This window comes from Scyliorhinus canicula, chromosome 3 (genome assembly GCF_902713615.1).
Source record: "Scyliorhinus canicula chromosome 3, sScyCan1.1, whole genome shotgun sequence".
NCBI lineage: Eukaryota > Metazoa > Chordata > Chondrichthyes > Carcharhiniformes > Scyliorhinidae > Scyliorhinus > Scyliorhinus canicula.
The window spans coordinates 266,483,805-266,501,339 of record NC_052148.1 but is presented as its reverse complement, the minus strand read 5'-3'; the positions used below and the strand labels follow the sequence as shown (position 1 = coordinate 266,501,339).

At 49.0% G+C, this 17,535-nt stretch overlaps 1 protein-coding gene across 3 annotated transcripts in view; it reads right to left on the bottom strand.

The window, feature by feature from the left end:
* Nucleotides 1-17,535, bottom strand: part of grid2 (glutamate receptor, ionotropic, delta 2) — a 1,198,200-nt gene that overhangs the window by 275,849 nt on the left and 904,816 nt on the right. For all 3 annotated transcript variants that reach the window (XM_038792750.1, XM_038792751.1, XM_038792752.1), the window contains one exon: nt 8,367-8,468. In XM_038792750.1, coding sequence (XP_038648678.1) covers nt 8,367-8,468 — 102 coding nt within the window. The remainder of the gene's footprint in view (nt 1-8,366; nt 8,469-17,535) is intronic.

The following is a 17,535-nucleotide window of genomic DNA, read 5'->3' as shown; positions in this document are numbered from 1 at the left end:
CATGCTTTGGAAGAGTGTGCCCCCCCTGGCTCCTCACTGGCATGGAGCTGTGGGTCGACCTCAGACTCCCGACCTCAAGGAGCAGGTCTTCTCTGAGCCATCGTGGTGGTTGTAGTTAGTGTGCGGTGAGTAGAGTGTTTAAAAACAGCTCCAGCTGCGTGGCTCTTTGGCGCTAACTCCGGCCCCAGCTGTTAGAACAACCATTAGGCCGGAAATCGCTCGGATCTGTGCAAGCAGAGTGCTGACCCATTAGCATGTCCTGAATTGCTCCGGAAATAGCGCCCCAACGGAAAAGCAAATTGCATGCAATTTAGTTCTGGCATCAACACTTAGGGTGTGATTTAACAACGAAAAAACAGAGTCCCATTTTGGATGCGTCCTTGATACCTGCAGCGGCAGAATGGTCCCACTATGAAACGGGACTCTTGTTTTTTTTTACCTCAGCGAGGAATGCACTGACCTAATTTCCTGCACTGACGAGCTGAGGTCAGAAGGTCGGGAAGAGATCGGACACCATTTTTAAATGCCGCCCCAATCTCTCCACACCCCTCGGACACCCCGTCATGGCCTCTGGAACCCCGCCCCCCCTATGCCACAACTCACCTCTTAGGGGGTCCATGAGACCACCCTTTCACTCCACCTCTTAAGGTCAGGGCATTACCAAGTCCGGGCAACCTATCACCTGGGCACTTCCAGCCTGGCACCCAAGCAGGGTTGCACTGCCAAGTGCCAGGCTGGCAGGACCAAGTGCTCAGTTGCCAGTGGGAGTGCCAGGGAGCCACCCTGCCCATAGCCTGAGCACCCGGGGACTTCCAACGGCCTGGGAGACCCCCCCCCCCGCCTAGTGCCGTTACACCTGGTCCACGTTTGTACCTGGGAGGTGGTGGCACGTTTGGACCAGTGCTAAATGGTGCCATTTCAAGGTCTCCCAGGTAGGGGCGTTCATTCCCAAGCCTCGGGAGAATCGGGCGGCGACATATCTAAATAAGCCTCATGGCTCAGTTAAATATGTTAATCTGGATCTGGCCCAGCGAAGGTGAGATCCAGATCGCGATGCCTCACGAGATCTCGCTTGATCTGAGCATCGCAAATCTTGCAAGTGGCCTCTCGTGAGATTTAACGGCCTTGTTGCGTCACCGAATCGGGCGTGAGACCGTCCGATCGTGCCCTTAGTCTCCTCAATAAAGAATTTAGTCCACTGTCTCTCCATATTCTTCCTGCCAAAATGAATCACCCGTTGGGAAAACAATGGTAGCGTTTTTTTTCATATAAATTTAGAGTACCCAATTCATTCTTTTCCAATTAAGGGGCTTTAGGGTGTCCAATCCATCTACACTGCACATCTTTGGGTTGTAGGGGTGAAACCCACGCAAACACGGGGAGAATGTGCAAACTCCACATGGACAGTGACCCAGAGCTGGAATCGAACCTGGGACCTCGGCGCCATGAGGCAGCAGTGCCACCGTGCTAACCATCAATGGTAGTTTTAAGGGATTTATTTTTGTTTGGGTATGCAGTAGAAATAAGGTATTATTAGGTGGGCTTTATTTTCTGTTTCTGTGCCTGGAAGGGACATGTGGTTGGATTCATGCTGAACAAAGGGATTTGTATATATGGGAGTTGATTTCAATTCCAACTGTGGTTCTATCGCATTTATAGAGGACTAAGGTTGAAAAATAAATAAACCAACAGGTGTTAATCATAGATCACAGAATGTACAGTGCAGAATGAGGCCATTCGGCCCATCGAGTCTGCCACAGCCCTTGGAAAGAGCACCCTACCTGAGACCATGCCTCCACCCTATCCCCACTCCTCCACCCATTCCCCGTAACCCCACCTAACCTTTTTTGGACACGAAGGGCAATTTAGCATAACCAATCTACTTAACCTACACATCTTTGGACTGTGGGAGGAAACCGGAGCACCCGGAGGAAAGCCACACAAACATGGAGAGAACGTGCAGACTCCGCACAGACAGTGACCCAAGCCGGGAATTGAACTGGGACCCTGTAGTAGTGAAGCAACTGTGCTAACCACTGTGCTACCGTGTTGCTTAGCTACAGGAGGCCATACCCAGAGTGTGAAAGCTTTCTTTTGTTCTTAGTATCAACTGAAAGGTACAGCAGTTGCAGATATAAAGCCAGAGAGGGAATATCTCATAGCTCTACTCAAAGCAGAAAGATTTGCGCAATGGATTAATATGCAAGAAATCAAGCTTCGGAAGAATGAAAGAAGGGTTGGTTCTAGAAACCTGAAAATCCATAGAGTCCATAGATTCCCTATGGTGTGGACGGAAGCCATTCAATCCATCGAGTCTGTACCGACCCTCTGAAAGAGCATCCCACCCTGGCCCACTTCCCCAGCCTATCCCCGTAACTCTACCTAACCTGATAACCTTTGGACACTAAGGGACAATTTTGCATAGCCAATCCACCTAACCTTCACATCTTTCGAAAAGAACAAGATACTATTGATGGGAATCCCAGACAAAGCTGTGAAGGAATTGGTTCATGAGAAGTTTGGTTTCTAAAGATTTCTCATGTAATCCTAATAGTTTCTAAAGTAATCCTAAAGTTTGGAATGTCCAACTACAGTCTGTGAAACAAACTCTAAAGTAATTGGGAAGACAGTATTGGTTATTTATCAGAGTTTGTGCAACAATGGAAGGCAGTCGAGAAAATTAAATCCTGAAGGAGTGGATTTGTCAGTAAAAGAGTGTTTTAGAAAACGTGGAATGGATTTCAAAATGCAAACTGCCAAGAGAAAACATTATTGTGAGGGAAGATTTTAAAGCATGTTTTGGGGAGTAGAGTTTGGAGTTTCTCATATGCCAATCATCTGGGGGAATTCGGAGGAGACATCCACAGATATTCAGAGAGGCATGTGTATTTGGCCATCGGTGTGCCTTAAAAAAGGGACTTTGTGTCGATGAGACCTCGGTAGCTTCAAATGTACTTTTCAATCCATGATAATCTTAACATCTGTGTGTATTTGTTATGCTAACGTGGAGTAAAGGAGTATTGTATTATAAACCAATTTTTCCATGTTTCATAAATGTTTTTCTTGTTGTTAAAACTAATTAGCGGTCCTGTGACTCTGTTCCAACGTGTTTGATTAAAAAAAAGTAAAAAGTTACGCTATTTTGACCGTTAATTCCATTTTAGGATCTTCCCGTCCAGTTAGAATAACACACCTCACATTTCTCTGCATTGCACTTCATCTGCCACTTGTCTACCCAGTCCACCAATGACCTTTGGAAGTTCGAGACTATCCTCATCACAGTAGACGTGCTTCCAAACTTCATATCTTCCGCAAATTTTGAAATCAATCCCTGCACATCGACATTCTAGGTCATTAATATACATCAGGAAGAGCAAGGGTCCCAACACTGACCCCTGGGGAACTCCACTGCAATCCTTCCTCCAACCTGAAAACAACTATTTATCCCTATTCTCCGTTTCCTGTCACTCAGTCAATTTCGTATCCAAGTGTCTACTTCCCATTTCATTCAGGAGATTGAAATTCTCTGTATCAAATGCCTTTTGAAAATCCATATACACCACACGAAAGGCATTGCCCATATCAGCCTTCTCAATAAACTCCAGCAAGCATCTTAATGAATCTGTGCTGGCTTTCCTTAATCATCCTGTATCTGTCTAAGTGATTATTGATTGTGTCCTGAACTATAGTTTCGAGAATTTTCCCTACCACTGATCAAACTGACTGGTCTGTAATTGCCAGCATTATCCTTGCAACCCCTTTTCAACATTATGTAACATTCACAATTCTCCAGTCCTCTGGCACCACCCCTGTGTCTATTGAAGACTGGAAGGTTATCACCAGTGCCTCTGCGATTTCCAACTCCCTCCGTGTCCTTTTATGCATCTCATCTGGTCATGGTACATAATCAATTTTATGTAAATATCACCTTTCTATCAACTCCTCCTTCTCAAATGTAAATTCTTCCAGTGTGCCAGTTACCTCCTCTATCGCCTCGACCTGGGAAGCATCTACTTCCATTAAAAAGACAGATGCAAAGTATTCATTTAATACCTCCGCTATTTCTCCTGCCTCCACCTGCAAGTTTCCTTTGTTATCCCTAATCAAGCCTACTCTTTCTTTCACAACCTTTTTATTGTTTACATGCTTATAAAAGACTTTGGCATTCCCTTTTATGTTTGCTGCCAGTCTCTTTTCTTATTTCCTCCTTGCTTTTCTTATTAGATTTTTCACTTCCTCTCTGATCCTTCAATATTCAGCCTGATTCTCCATTGTATTTTCTACCTGGAATCTGTCCAATTCACACTTCTATCACATTTTCACCTCTATCTATCTCATCATCCAAGGTTCTCTCGATTTATTTCAACTCACTCGACTCAGATGCATTCTCATCCCATCGAAGTTGGCTTTCCCCAATTAATTACCCTACTCTGGATTGCTCCTTGTCCCTTTCCATGGCGAACATTAGGATACAATGGTCACTGACCCCCAAGTGCTCGCCCATTTGATTCATTTGGGCCAACTCATTCCCCAGAACCGGAAGAAATCCCTAAACACAAATACTTTTTTCTCACTTCACTGCAATAGTCTGAAGGGATATTTTCCCTTTGAACCTTATTGGAACCCTGGAGGTTTCTCCATTCCCCGATTTTGTAATCCTTTTTTACGGTGGAACCGGAGGCGGCGCTTGTTTTCGCATGCTCCACCCCCTCCAAAATGCCTCATTGAGGAGCGTGCCGCACACCGTTGGGATGGCCTCAGGATATTACCTAAAGACTCTCTCCCGATGCTCCAGCTCCAATGGGCTGAGTTCACGACCGCGTGGGGGATGTGTGGTCTCAGCATGCTGACTGCGTCCAACGCCGCCACAGTTGGACGGGAGCCGTGTTGTTGGCCGGGGGGTTTCAGCGAGGGCTGAGGGGACGGGGGCGGGGACGGGGACGGGGGGGGGGGGGGGGGGGGGGGGGGGGGACGGGGGGGGGGGGGGGGTTGGCGAAGGAGTGTCCAGGGGGTGTCCAGGAGGGCGCTATGTTTCAAGATAGGGTCTGCGCACGGCCGGCACCATGTTGACCACATCAGGCAATTCTCCGGCCATTTATTTTGTGGAGGCCGTGCATTCTACGTGGTGCAGCTGCTCGCCCCTCACCGGTTGGCGAATTGGTGCTGGGGCGCTGCTGCTGATTTTGACGTAAAACGTCATGGATCCTCTGGACATAGCCCGAAAATCGGAGAATCTAGCCCAATGTTTTTTTCCATAAAAATGCTTCTTATGATGGTCGGGAAATCCAATTGCATCGCTTCCTGCCTTGTCCACTCCATCATGGGTCCTACCATTTGTCCCCAACGCGCCCCAATTGTGGTGGCCTGCCTCCCCACAGTCAAATGGAAAACAGACAGAATCTTCATGTCCTATGGATATTTCTTGACTGAGGTCATGATCAGGTCCTAAGTAATAGCAATAGAGTCAGCCCTTTAACCCATCGAGCCTCCTTCGCCATTCAGTAAGATCATAACTCCCTTGTAGATCACAAATCTGTCTAACTCAGCCGTGAATATAATTCAATGACCCAGCCTCCACAGCACTCTGCGACATGGTAGCACAGTGGTTAGCACTGTTGCTTCACAGCGCCAGGGTCCCAAGTTCGATTCCCGGCTTGGGTCACTCTCTGTGCAGAGTCTGCACGTTCTCCCTGTGTCTGCGTGGGTTCCCCCCGGGTGCTCCAGTTTCCCCGCACAAGTCCCGAAAGACGTGCTTGTTAGGTGAATTGGACATTCTGAATTGTCCCCCCTGTGAACCCGAACAGGTGCCGGAGTGTGGCGACTGGGGGATTTTCACAGTAACTTCATTGCAGTGTTAATGTAAGCCTATTGTGACAATAATAAAGATTATTACAAGGGAACTCCAACGATTGACAACCTTCCGAGAATAAATTTCCACTCAACTCCCCATAATCTGAAACTGTGCCTCTTAATCCTAGATTCCCCCAGGAGGGGAAACACCCTCTCAGCGTCAACTCTTTCAAGCCCCCTCAGAATTGGATACGTTTCAGCGAGATTTCCTTTCATTCTTCTGAACTCCAGCATGTCTCAACCTTTTTTTTGGTCGACCATCCCTTCATTCAATCCAGAAATCAGCCCAGCGAACTTCTCTGACTGGCAGCCAAAGTCCTACACTTTCATACCGAATCAATGACAGTGTCCAAAAGAAAACACTGTTCGCAAATCCCTGTGTTTTTCCACCTCGGTTTTGCTTCCAGCAGCATCACAGAGGTGAATCCTCAATTCCCCGTGGCTCCTGGTCAGTTCGGTAGGGTTGGCGACTCTCGGGTGGAATTTTGCCACAACAACAGCAGGGCAATTCTTGGGTCCCGGAGAATCGCAGGACCAGCGGCAGGCCCGATTTCGGCGTGCAATTGGATTCTCCGCCCCCCCCGCTAAACGCAATTTCAGCACGGGGCTGCGGAGAATCTAGCCTCCGCTGTTACGTGAATTAGACATACTGAATTCTCCCTCTGTGTACCCGAACAGGCGCCGGAATGTGGCGACTAGGAGCTTTTCACAGTAACTTCATTACAGTGTTAATGTAAGCCTACTTGTGACAATAAAGATTATTATTATTACATGGAGGTCCTCCTGCAGGATCTGAAGACAACTTTTCCCAACCAAGCAGCTGTGGAAGGACATGGTCACAGAGGTCAACAGCTGGAGTGTGCTCCCTCCAACTTGGAGACTCCAGGATGTCAGGTGGACACGTCAGGAGGGTGCCAAATATCAGGTGCCAAGCCCCACCTCTGACTTGCCCAGCAACCAGGGGCTGGTTTAGCTCACAAGGCTAAATCGCTGGCTTATAAAGCAGACCAAGCAGGCCAGCAGCACGGTTCGATTCCCGTACCAGCCTCCCCGGACAGGCGCCGGAATGTGGCGACTAGGGGCTTTTCACAGTAACTTCATTGAAGGATACTCGTGACAATAAGCTATTTTCATTTCATTTCATTTCATTTCATTCTCCTCCACAACGCTCCTCAGGTCAACACCTTGCAGCTCAGCTCATTCCTCTGCTTGCAGGCAGCTGACTTCCCCATCTGAGCAAGAACGTCTTGCTCTCACCCACCTCTCCATAAAGCCATGATGATCACTAACAGCTCCTTATTTTCACTCCGTTAAGGAGAAGAGAGCTTAATACTTGACGAAAAGCGGATACCCAGGCATTAAGGCTGGGGTGTTAGCACTCCAGTGACAGGCACCTTGTTGGCCATTGCCAATGCCCACTGCAAAGGAAGTCTTGTTCCAGAAGGCTCCCAATGTCAGCAGTGACCTGCCATGATGGTCTGAATTTCCTCAGGCACTGGTGCTTAGGCATGCTGAGAAAGCGGATCCCCTGCCTGGAGTTGGAATCTCGCCTCCTTCCAGCTGGTGTCCATCCACTCTGTCCAATAGAAAAGCAGCAGCTGGAGAAAGGCAAATGAAGGGCAAATGATGCTGGTATTTCTCCTAGTGCTGAATGTGTGGTCAGTGATGGTGTGGCCTCTGCTCCTCACCCTCAGCAAAGATGAAAAGTGGTGCTGCAGAACATGCTCCCTTGTGCCTTCCAGGAAGTCAAGTTTCCCTCTGAGAGGAGACATGCTTTGAACCAGCAGTCTATCACCTGCCCATGACTGGAGCTCTTCAGTCTCACTGATCAAAGCCTTCCCAGCTTTAGTCAGTTTTACTATAGAAGTTGTTCCTGCCATGCACTCAGCTTGGTAACAACCCTGTTGAGATGCTGACCACTGGGCAAAGATGATCGGTGGTTGGGAAATTCTGCATTCATTGTTAAAGGAAATCATTATTTTCTGCTTAGCAACCTCAACCACTTTTTAACAACCACTTACCCAGCAGATCCAAAGTAATTCCTTACTCCTCTTCAATCCTGCTCCGGGGAAAGCCAGCACAATGTGGGATCATGTCAGGATCTCCCGACCTGAAGTCATTTTCTGGGACTTTCCCCACCTCCGCAGCCAGGGAAACTTCACCCCAAGGATTTGGCCGAAAAGCAGTGGGCTGCAACTCAAATTTCTAAGTATACACATTCTGCCTCTCATTATTACAGAGAAGGGAAATATTAGTTTAGACTCACTGCTCCCCCTTGATAGGTAACAGAACAAACAAGGCCTCACTTACAGATAACAAAAAGAGAGAATCCAAATGATTAATCGCCGTGACTCCTTCAAAACCCCCAAATAAATTAAACATCAGGAGAGGGAGCCCCGATTTAAGCCTGCCTAGCTTCGATCAGCCCAGTCTTTTCTTAACCAGCCAATAAACATGTGATGGAGCAGCACTTTCAGAAACAAATGAGTCAGAGGGAAGAAAGAATATTCCCTTACCGGCAGTGTGACAACCCGCAGCATCACCCCACGCATGTTGTTTTCCAATTTTTTGTCCGTGAGGGATCCATTTAAGCCAGAGTCAGGATTCCAGGTAGCAAGCTGTGAGGGATGGAAAGTCGGGTTAGTATCGCGTTATTCAAATCGGAACATTGCCCCTGTAATACACATTTAAACTCTCCGTCTGACACAGCCGTACAAAATTTCACATATATATACTTTCAAGTCCGAAGTTTCTCCTGAATTTGAGAATCCGTTATTTCCAAACAAGTTGCTGGATGAGAAATCGAATCATAGAATTCCTACAGGGCAGAAAGAGGCCATTCGGCCCATCGGGTCCGTACCGACCCTCTGAAAGAGCACTCTACCGAGATCCACTCCCCGGCCCTATCCAGGTAACCCCATAACCCCACCTAACCTGCACACCCTTGGGCACGAGGGGGCAATTTATCATGGCCAAGCCACCTAACCCGCACATCTTTACAGTGTGGGAGGAAACCGGAGCACCGGGTGGAAAATCACGCAGACATGGGGAGAACGTGCAAACTCCACACAGACGGTTACCCAAGGTCAGCATCGAACCCGGGTCCCTGGTGTTGTGATGCAACAATGCTAGCCAGTGTGCCACGTGCCGCCCTCAAATTTCTGCCATCTTCCAGGGTGAGATTCGAACCAGAGTCTCCAGAGCATTATCCTGAGTCTCAAGATTACTAGTCCAATGACAATAACACAACGTAACTACTTCCCCTCTTAAGAAAGCACTTCCAACTGTGCAGCATTCCCTCAGTATTACATTGCGTCTGTTAGCCTTGATTATGAAGTCTCTGGAATGGGACTTGAACCCACAACCCTCTGGCTCAAAGGCAAGAGGGCTACCAACCGAGCCATGGCTGAAAAGTTTGTTTTCCACCATCATAGTCACTCGAAACAACAATGATGGAGTTGTTGACTTCTCATTACAATCAGTCAGCCAATGAGTCTACTACAGACCCTTCCATGAAGTGAAGAACCCTTCGGTGATGAAGAGCTTTGTGAACCGCGTTTCCAAAGTCACCTTTCCTCCCAAGCCATGTTACATTCACCACACGCCATGTTTCAATTTCTCATAAGAGTTTATCACAAAATGCTTTCTCTGTAATGAAATCTATTTACTTTGCCTCCCATTTAATCCTTTTATTTCCCCCATCGCCCTGGGGAACTTGTTCCGTGAATTGACCACTTGCTCACTTTCCACAGACTCATTTAGTCCTTTGGTTTTACTGTTCTGGCCAAGGTGGAGTGGCTCACAATGGTCTATATTATTTAATCTGCTTACAATCCTAAAAAGCAGCAATCATATCACCTCTCAATCTTCCTCTTTCCATTAGAAACAGGCCCAATATTCACAATCGCTCCTCATAACCGGATCCCTCGAGCCCCTCAATCATTCTGGTTTATCTCTCATGTTTTGGTAACTGGCACAATAACCAAAGGAAAATGTACAGAAATATTGCACAGCAGATAATCAGATATTGGAAAGGGAACAGGCCATTTTGTTTATCAGGTGCACCCTTTGCGACATAATTGCCTCTGATTTAATCGGTATTATTTCCTCCATCTCCCATAGTTGCCACCACTTGTGTCCAGATTATCTTAATGATTTTTTTTGGAAGGTTTTGTGATGTAGTGGTAGTGTCCCACCTCTGGGTCATATTTGGGCAGCATGGTAGCACAAGTGGGTCGCACTGTTGCTTCACAGCTCCAGGGTCCTAGGTTCGATTCCCGGCTTGGGTCACTGTCTGTGGGGGATCTGCACGTTCTCCCCATGTCTGCATGGGTTTCCTCCGGGTGCTCCGGTTTCCTCCCACAAGTCCCGAAGGACATGCTGTTAGGTAATTTGGACATTCTGGTTCTCCCTCTGTGTACCCGAACAGGCAGCAGAATGTGGAGACTAGGGGCTTTTCACAGTAACTTCATTGCAGTGTAAGCCTACTTGTGACAATAAATTATAAGCTCCGTGTTCCAGTCCCACACTCCAGGAATTAATTCCCATGGAAGGTGTATTCATGGTGAGGGCAAATGGGTTGATTATCAGCCTCTAAACCCTTCCACTATGGCAGGCGGCAAAGAACAAAAGGGTATCTTGGTGAGCCACACTATAGAAGTCAATGATAAACCATTGCAGCACCTGTCAAGCATAACAACGGACCAATCCCATGGAAGTCCATGGTTGCCAATGCCATCCCAATACATGGTACCTGGAGGAGGATTCTTCTTTCAGTTGTGGAATAAGGTCGGCAGTTTACGATGAAAGGGGTCAAATCCGACACACAGGTTCCTGATGTAGTGTCAATGGTATCAAAATAGCATTGGGAGCCTCTCCGTCCCATTAATATCAGTGAGGAGACTTTCTTGTTTACTGCCAGTGGCCAAGGTATCTGTCTGTTTCTAGTCCACCTTTTCATATGAGAATGGCGGTGGTCTGATGTAAATGGAATGCAGATCACCCTTTGGAATTCTCTTTCACAGAGAGCAGTGGAGTATTTTTAAGGCTGAGTTGGATAGATTATTCACAATGTCAAAGGTCATGTGGGGTAAGTGGAATGTGGAGCTGAGGCCACAATCAGATCAGCCAAGACCTTATTAAATGGCGGAGCAGGCTGAAGGGGCCGATTGGCCTGATCCTGATCCTAATTTGTATGTTCGTATCATCGTACGTAAAATAATCTGGACGCCAGTGTAACAATTCCAGGAGGCGCAGGCTAAAAGGTAAATCCAGTTTATTCAAATGCAAATTAAAACTGCAGCCATGGTGTACGAAACAGATGTGCCAGCCTGGGATTGTCAGGAACAGCGGGCGAAATTCTCCGCCCCCCACGACGGGTGGGAGAATAGCGGGAGGGCCTTCCCGACATTTTTGCCGCCCTCCCGCTATTCTCCCACCCTCCCGCCGAAGTCCCGACCCGAATCGCTGCCACCGTTTTTTTTACGGCCGGCAGCGATTCTCAGCTGTTAGATGGGCCGAAGTCCCAGCCCTTTCCGCCGTTTTCACGAACGGCAAACACACCTGGTCTTGCCGTTCGTAAAAACGGCGTCACTAACTCGCTTTTTATAACCATGGCACCGATTGGCACGGCAGTACCACGGCCGTGCCAAGGCTGCCATGGGCCCGCGATCGGTGGGCACCGATCGCGGGCAGCGGGCCCGATGCCCGCGCACTACTTGTCCTTCCGCCGCCCCGCAGTATCCATTCGCGGGGTGGCTGAGGGGCAACCCGGCCCGCGCATGCGCGGGTTTCGCGCAAAAACGCGATGACGTCACACGCGCATGCGCGGGTTGGAGTCTTCCAAACTGCGCATGCGCGGCTGACGTCATATGACGCGTCAGCCGGCGCTAACTCCGGTAAGCGGGCTTAACGATTTTCGTTAAGCCCGTCTTGCCGGAGCCTACGGCGTCGGGCTGCTAGCCCCAACCGGGGACCAGAATCGGTCCCCCGTCGGGAAGAGGCGCGCTGCCGTATAACCCGCCCGGGTTTTACGGCAGCTTTACGATTTCTCCCGTTTTGGGAGAATCTCGCCCAGCAAGTCTGGATCTGTGGGTTTATATTTAAGGCCTCTCTAGCGGTCCCCGATTGGCCAGGTCCCTGCCTGCTCACCACGGGAACTCTTCTTCCACTCAGCCCATGGGAGGATCAATCTGCGATTCCCCCATGGTCTTCACAAGGATTATAACACACACCTTCCATAAAGACAGCCAATCCTTCCCATCCCTATCCTCAGTGCAACCTGACCTTGTTAGTCGCTGCCCTGATGCAGTTTTGATGCCTGGCACCCCAATGCGTGCTTGCCAGATTTAAATGATGCCAGGGCCTCGATAAGGTGGATAGGGTGGTGGTGGAGGAGGGGAGCAGCGACGTGCTCCGCCATCAGTCCCCACAAAATGTCAATATACCCTCCTGAAATTCAGTGTCTTAATCAGTGGGATATTATTCGTTCAGAATTACACAGGATAAACAGCAAGGAAACATAGTCATTCAACCAGCCGGTCCATGCAACACACAAGTCTCCTCCTGTCCTCCCTCATCTAATTCATTAGGATCGCCCTCCATTCCCTTTCTCGCTCATTTGATTATCTAGCTTCCCTTTAAATGTGTCTGTTTTATTCACCTCAACCACTTTCTTGAAAGTGTGTTTCACATTCCCATCAATCTTTGCATAAAACTGTTCCTTCTGAATCCCCAATTGATTTCTTGGTGTCCACCTCATATTGATCTTTTTTTTTGAAGGTATTTTATTCCAAACATGTTCAACACAGTAACACAACCTTAACATCCAACAGAGTATAGATTTGGAAGATTTACTCCCCCCCCCCCCCCCCACAAAACGACACACAGCACCTCAAATATAGTCATGAATGGCCTCCATCTTAACTCGAAACCATCCTCTGACCCCCTGAGGGCAAATTTGATTTTCTCCAGCCTTGGACAAGTCTCCCAATCATGCTGCGAGCCCCGGTGGTGTGGTTAACTTCCACTTTAAAAGTATCCACCGCCGGGCAATCAGAGAGGCAAGGGCCACGACATCAGTCCCCTTCCCCTCCACCAGCTACGGCACCTCTGACGCCCCAAAGATCGACACCACATGGTCCGTCTTCATCTCAAACCTTACAATCCTTGATCGGGTCCTGAACACTCGCTCCCAAATATTCACCAACACCCCCAAAACACATGGGCTTGGTTCGTACCCATGCCTCCCGCACCTCTCGCACCCGTCCACTATCCCCGGAAAAACCCACTCATCCGGGCCCGAGTCATGTGGACCTTGTACACCACCTTAAATTGTACAAGGCTCGTCCTTGCACAGGAGGAGTTTGAGTTCACTCGGCGCATTACTTCACACCAAAGTCCCCATCCTATCTCCTTCCCCAACTTCTCCTCCTCCTTCCACTTGATCCTTTTCACTAAGGTCATGCCCTGCTCTCCCAACTACCCATGTATGTCCCCAATCCGACCCCACCCGGACCCACCCCTCCCCCCCTCACCCAGGAGCAACATTTTCTCCAAAAGCGTATATTCCGGTACCTGTGGGAATGAAGGCAACTCCTTTCATGTGAGGTCCTGCACCGGCCAATATCTGAACCCACTCTAAGCTCCATGGTAGTTTGAACTAAACCCACATTCACTTTCACCTAGCAAACTTGCCCTCCACAAACATGTCCATGACGCATACCAGCCCTTCTGCCTTCCATCTCCTGTACATCTCAGCCTACCCCCTGGCGCAAACCTATGCTTTCCACACAGGGGAGTCATCACCGACATGTGCTCCAGTTTAAAGTGTCTCCTCAACTGGTTCCAAATTATTATTGACGACTCCACCACTGGACTCGTCGTTTAATTCCTCGGTGCGAATGGCGGCGGGACCATCACAAGGGTTCTTGGGCTCGTCCCCTCGTAAGACTCCTCTAACATGACACATTCTGCACCCCCCCCCTACCCCCGCCTTCCCCACCCCACCCCACCATCGCCTCACCTTTTCTACATTCGCTGCCCAATAATAATGCAACAGATTTTGGGAGCGTCAGCCCCCAATCCCACCTCTGCCCTTGCAACAAAGCCCTCTTCACTCTCGGCACCCTCCCGCCTACACAAATTGCGAGATTAACGCACCTACATTCCGAAAAAAGGCCTTGGGGAGGAAAATCGGGAGGGACTGAAACGCAAACAGGAATCTTGGCAGTTTGTTCATCTTTATCACCTCTGCACTCCCCGCCAATGTCAGATGCAGAGTATCCCACTGTTTAAGGTCCCCCTTAACCTCCCCCACCAACCCCTTCAAGTTCCTCCAATGCATCATGGCCCACTCATGCGGTGCCTGTATCCCCAAGTACCAGAACCTCTCCCTTGCTACCTTAAATGACAGAGCACCCAGGTTTGCTCCACTGCCCCGAAGCGTTCACTGGGAGCATCACATTTTTCCCAACAGTCAATTTATAACCCATAAGGCCCCAAACCTCTTCAGGAAGCCCATGATTCTGCCCATGCTTTCCAACGGGTCCGTCATGAACAGCAGCAGGTCATCAGTATACAACAACACCCCGGTGACCCCTGCACGCCCTCTCAGCCGAGGCCTGAGGTGCCATCGGAAAGCTCTCAATCGCCAGCCCGAACAGCAGCGGGGACAGCGGACGCCCCTGCCTTATTCCACTATGCAGCCCAAAATACCCCAAAGCTTTGTCCTATTCGTTCGCACACTTTCCATGGGGATGCATACAGCAGTCGAACCCAGGTCACAAACCTTGGCCCAAACCCCAAACTGCTCAGGATTTAGAACAGATACTTCCACTCTACCCGGTCAAAAGCCTTCTCTGCGTCCATTGACACAATCACCTCCGGCACTCACCAACACCCCATCCCCACCGAAACCCCCTCCCTCCACACCCGAAGGGGTCATAATTACATGTAGCAACCTCCTCATGTTACGAGAGAGCTGCCTCCCCTTTGCAAAGCCCATTTGGTCCTCCGAGACGACCTCCAGAACACACCTCTCCAATTTTCCCGTCAATACCTTTGCCAGGACTTGCACATCTGTATTCAACAGATGGGCCTTCAGACGCTCACACCAATGGATCCTTCCCCTTTTCCGGCATCAGCAAAATCAACATCTGCGCTAGTATAGCCGGCAACTTCCCACCGCTTTGTTAAACATGCCCAAAAGGTGGAGAGCCAACTCTGCCGCAAACTGCTTATAAAGGTTTGCTGGGAAACCATCTGGCCCTGGCTCCTTGCCCGGGTGCATCATGCCAATGCACTCCATCACTACCTTTGGCCTCCTCCAACCACGGGAAGACCTGCCCGTCTACAAACTGACCCATATCAGCCCGCTCCTTGCGCCCCCCTACCCCTCCCCCAGCTCAACCCTCTACAGCCCCTCATAGAAGGCCTTGAACACCTCATTTATCCTTTATGGATCCGACACCACTACTCCCCCACTCCGCATTCACCTGAAGGATTTTCCACAACTCAGCTGGTGGACTAACATATGGCATGTCTTCTCCCAATACTCATACTGTACCCCCCACGGCCACTGGTGCTGACCCACCACTTTTCCCTTCGTCAACAGTTCAATCTGCCCCTGCCGCCTCTTTCTTTCCGACAGCAACTCCTTCGTGGGGGTCACAGAGTACCGCCTGTCCTCAACTATCCTGTCCAACAACCGCTGCTTCTTCTCCCTCCCTCTCCTTAAGGGCCTTGAGTAAAATAATTTCCCACCCAGACCACCGCTTTCAAGCCTCCCAAAGCGTGTTGGCCGATATCGTCCCATTCTGATTGAGCTCAACGCAATTTTTAATCGCCACTGCCACCTTCCCACAGAACTCCTTGTCTGCCAAAAGTCCCAAATCCAACCACCCCAGCATCTGCGCTTGACCCGAACAAAGTCTTGCATCTAGATAGTGCGGAGTGTGGTCCGAAATCACTATTCCCGCATATTCTGCCCCTTCCACCTCCAGGTGGAAGAAGGAGGAGTACTTCCTCTCTCCTGGGTGCCCAAACCTCACAGACCCACCAGCCCATCCTCTCCGTAAACCCTCCCTGCTCGTGCGCTGTTCTCTACCTCCCCATCGAGCTATGGCTCGCTCTATCCATTCTCGACTCCAGTACACAATTAAATACCCCCTCCATCCCAGCCCCCCACCCCAAACCCCGCCCCCATAATCAGCTGGTGAGAGTCCACGTCCAGGATCGCTCCCAACAGCCCCTTCATGAATCCAGCATCATCGCAGTTAGGCACATACACATTCACCAACACCACAGATGTCCCCTCTAGCACCCCACTCACTATCACCCCTCACCCTCACCCTCCAGGCTCTTACTCACCCATTCCAAAGCACCGCAAAGAGGTGCCACTGCCCCTCAATCACCTTTGACCAGTCACTCTGCATTTCTTTACATTGCTACCAAAATTCGACCTGAATGAAGTTCATCAACTGCTCCTCCATTGGTAGTTTTCCAGTTGAAAATGACCCTTCACCCTCCGCTATTTTCCCGATTGATGGCTGCGTCACGAGTCTCCACCAACTCTTTAGCCAGGGCTCTCACTGTCTTCTGTCGAGTTGATACCCCACGGACATGCCCATCCAGGGGAGAACTGATCCCCCTCCACTCTCCGCTCAACTACTCAGCTGAAATTCCCTGGGGTTCGGGTAAAAGGGACCAAAACCAACGCCTTCAAGCAGGAGCTACCCTGTGTGTGACCACTCACTCCATGTCAGCCACCGGATGTTGTCCACTTCATATTGATGGCCTCCATTCGTGCTCTTTCTCACCCATGGAACACTCTCTCTATGTTTATTCAATTAAAACCTACGGTCGCAGGAATCCTCGTAAGATCTGCAGCAGATGTCTGGGTCGGTACACGAACATGTTTTGTGGCTGTTTCAGGACCACACACTAATTTGCTGCCCACTCACAGCTCATCTTATTACTTTGAAGGAGCCTCATTGGGGACACCATGTATTGGAGAGGATTTTAGTTTCTTCTCTAAGTTTTCAGCTCACACTTAGGACATGGCAGGGAGAGGGAGTTTAATCATGTGGCTGGACACTATGTTTGATCAAGGATTCCTTTATCACAAAACTCCATCTGGTGAACTGCTGAATCTTCTATCAGGATTTAAGTATCAAGCTGCAGATATCTCCTATTTGTAACGCTGAACTTGTACAAACCTCTTAGTTTAAACAGCTTTTCATGACATTACCTTTCTGACAACTACAGGGGAACTTTTAATTACTTTGGCACCTTAGTTGTGTTATTAAATTTAACAGTAAACACAGATTCAGATCAAAGTAGTACCTTTACCAGAAATGTTTTAGGCTTAAGATTCATTCACAATTAATAACTCTTGATCAGATTGCTTCACATTATTGCAGGTGTGTATGAATAATGCCTTAATCACAGATGCTTTAATTTGATTCTTGATGTAAGCCACGATTACATGCTTGGAAGCAGTGACAGCTTGCTTCAATAAGCAATGGCAGCCGTGGCCCAATCGGTAGCTTATCAATGAGACTGAAGGTGATAGGTTCAAATTCCACTCTGGAGAATTCAGTGCACAATCCAGGTTGATGCGCCCATTGGATGACTGAGGCAATGCTGCACTGTTGATAGTATTTCTTTTGAGCGACACATGAGGCG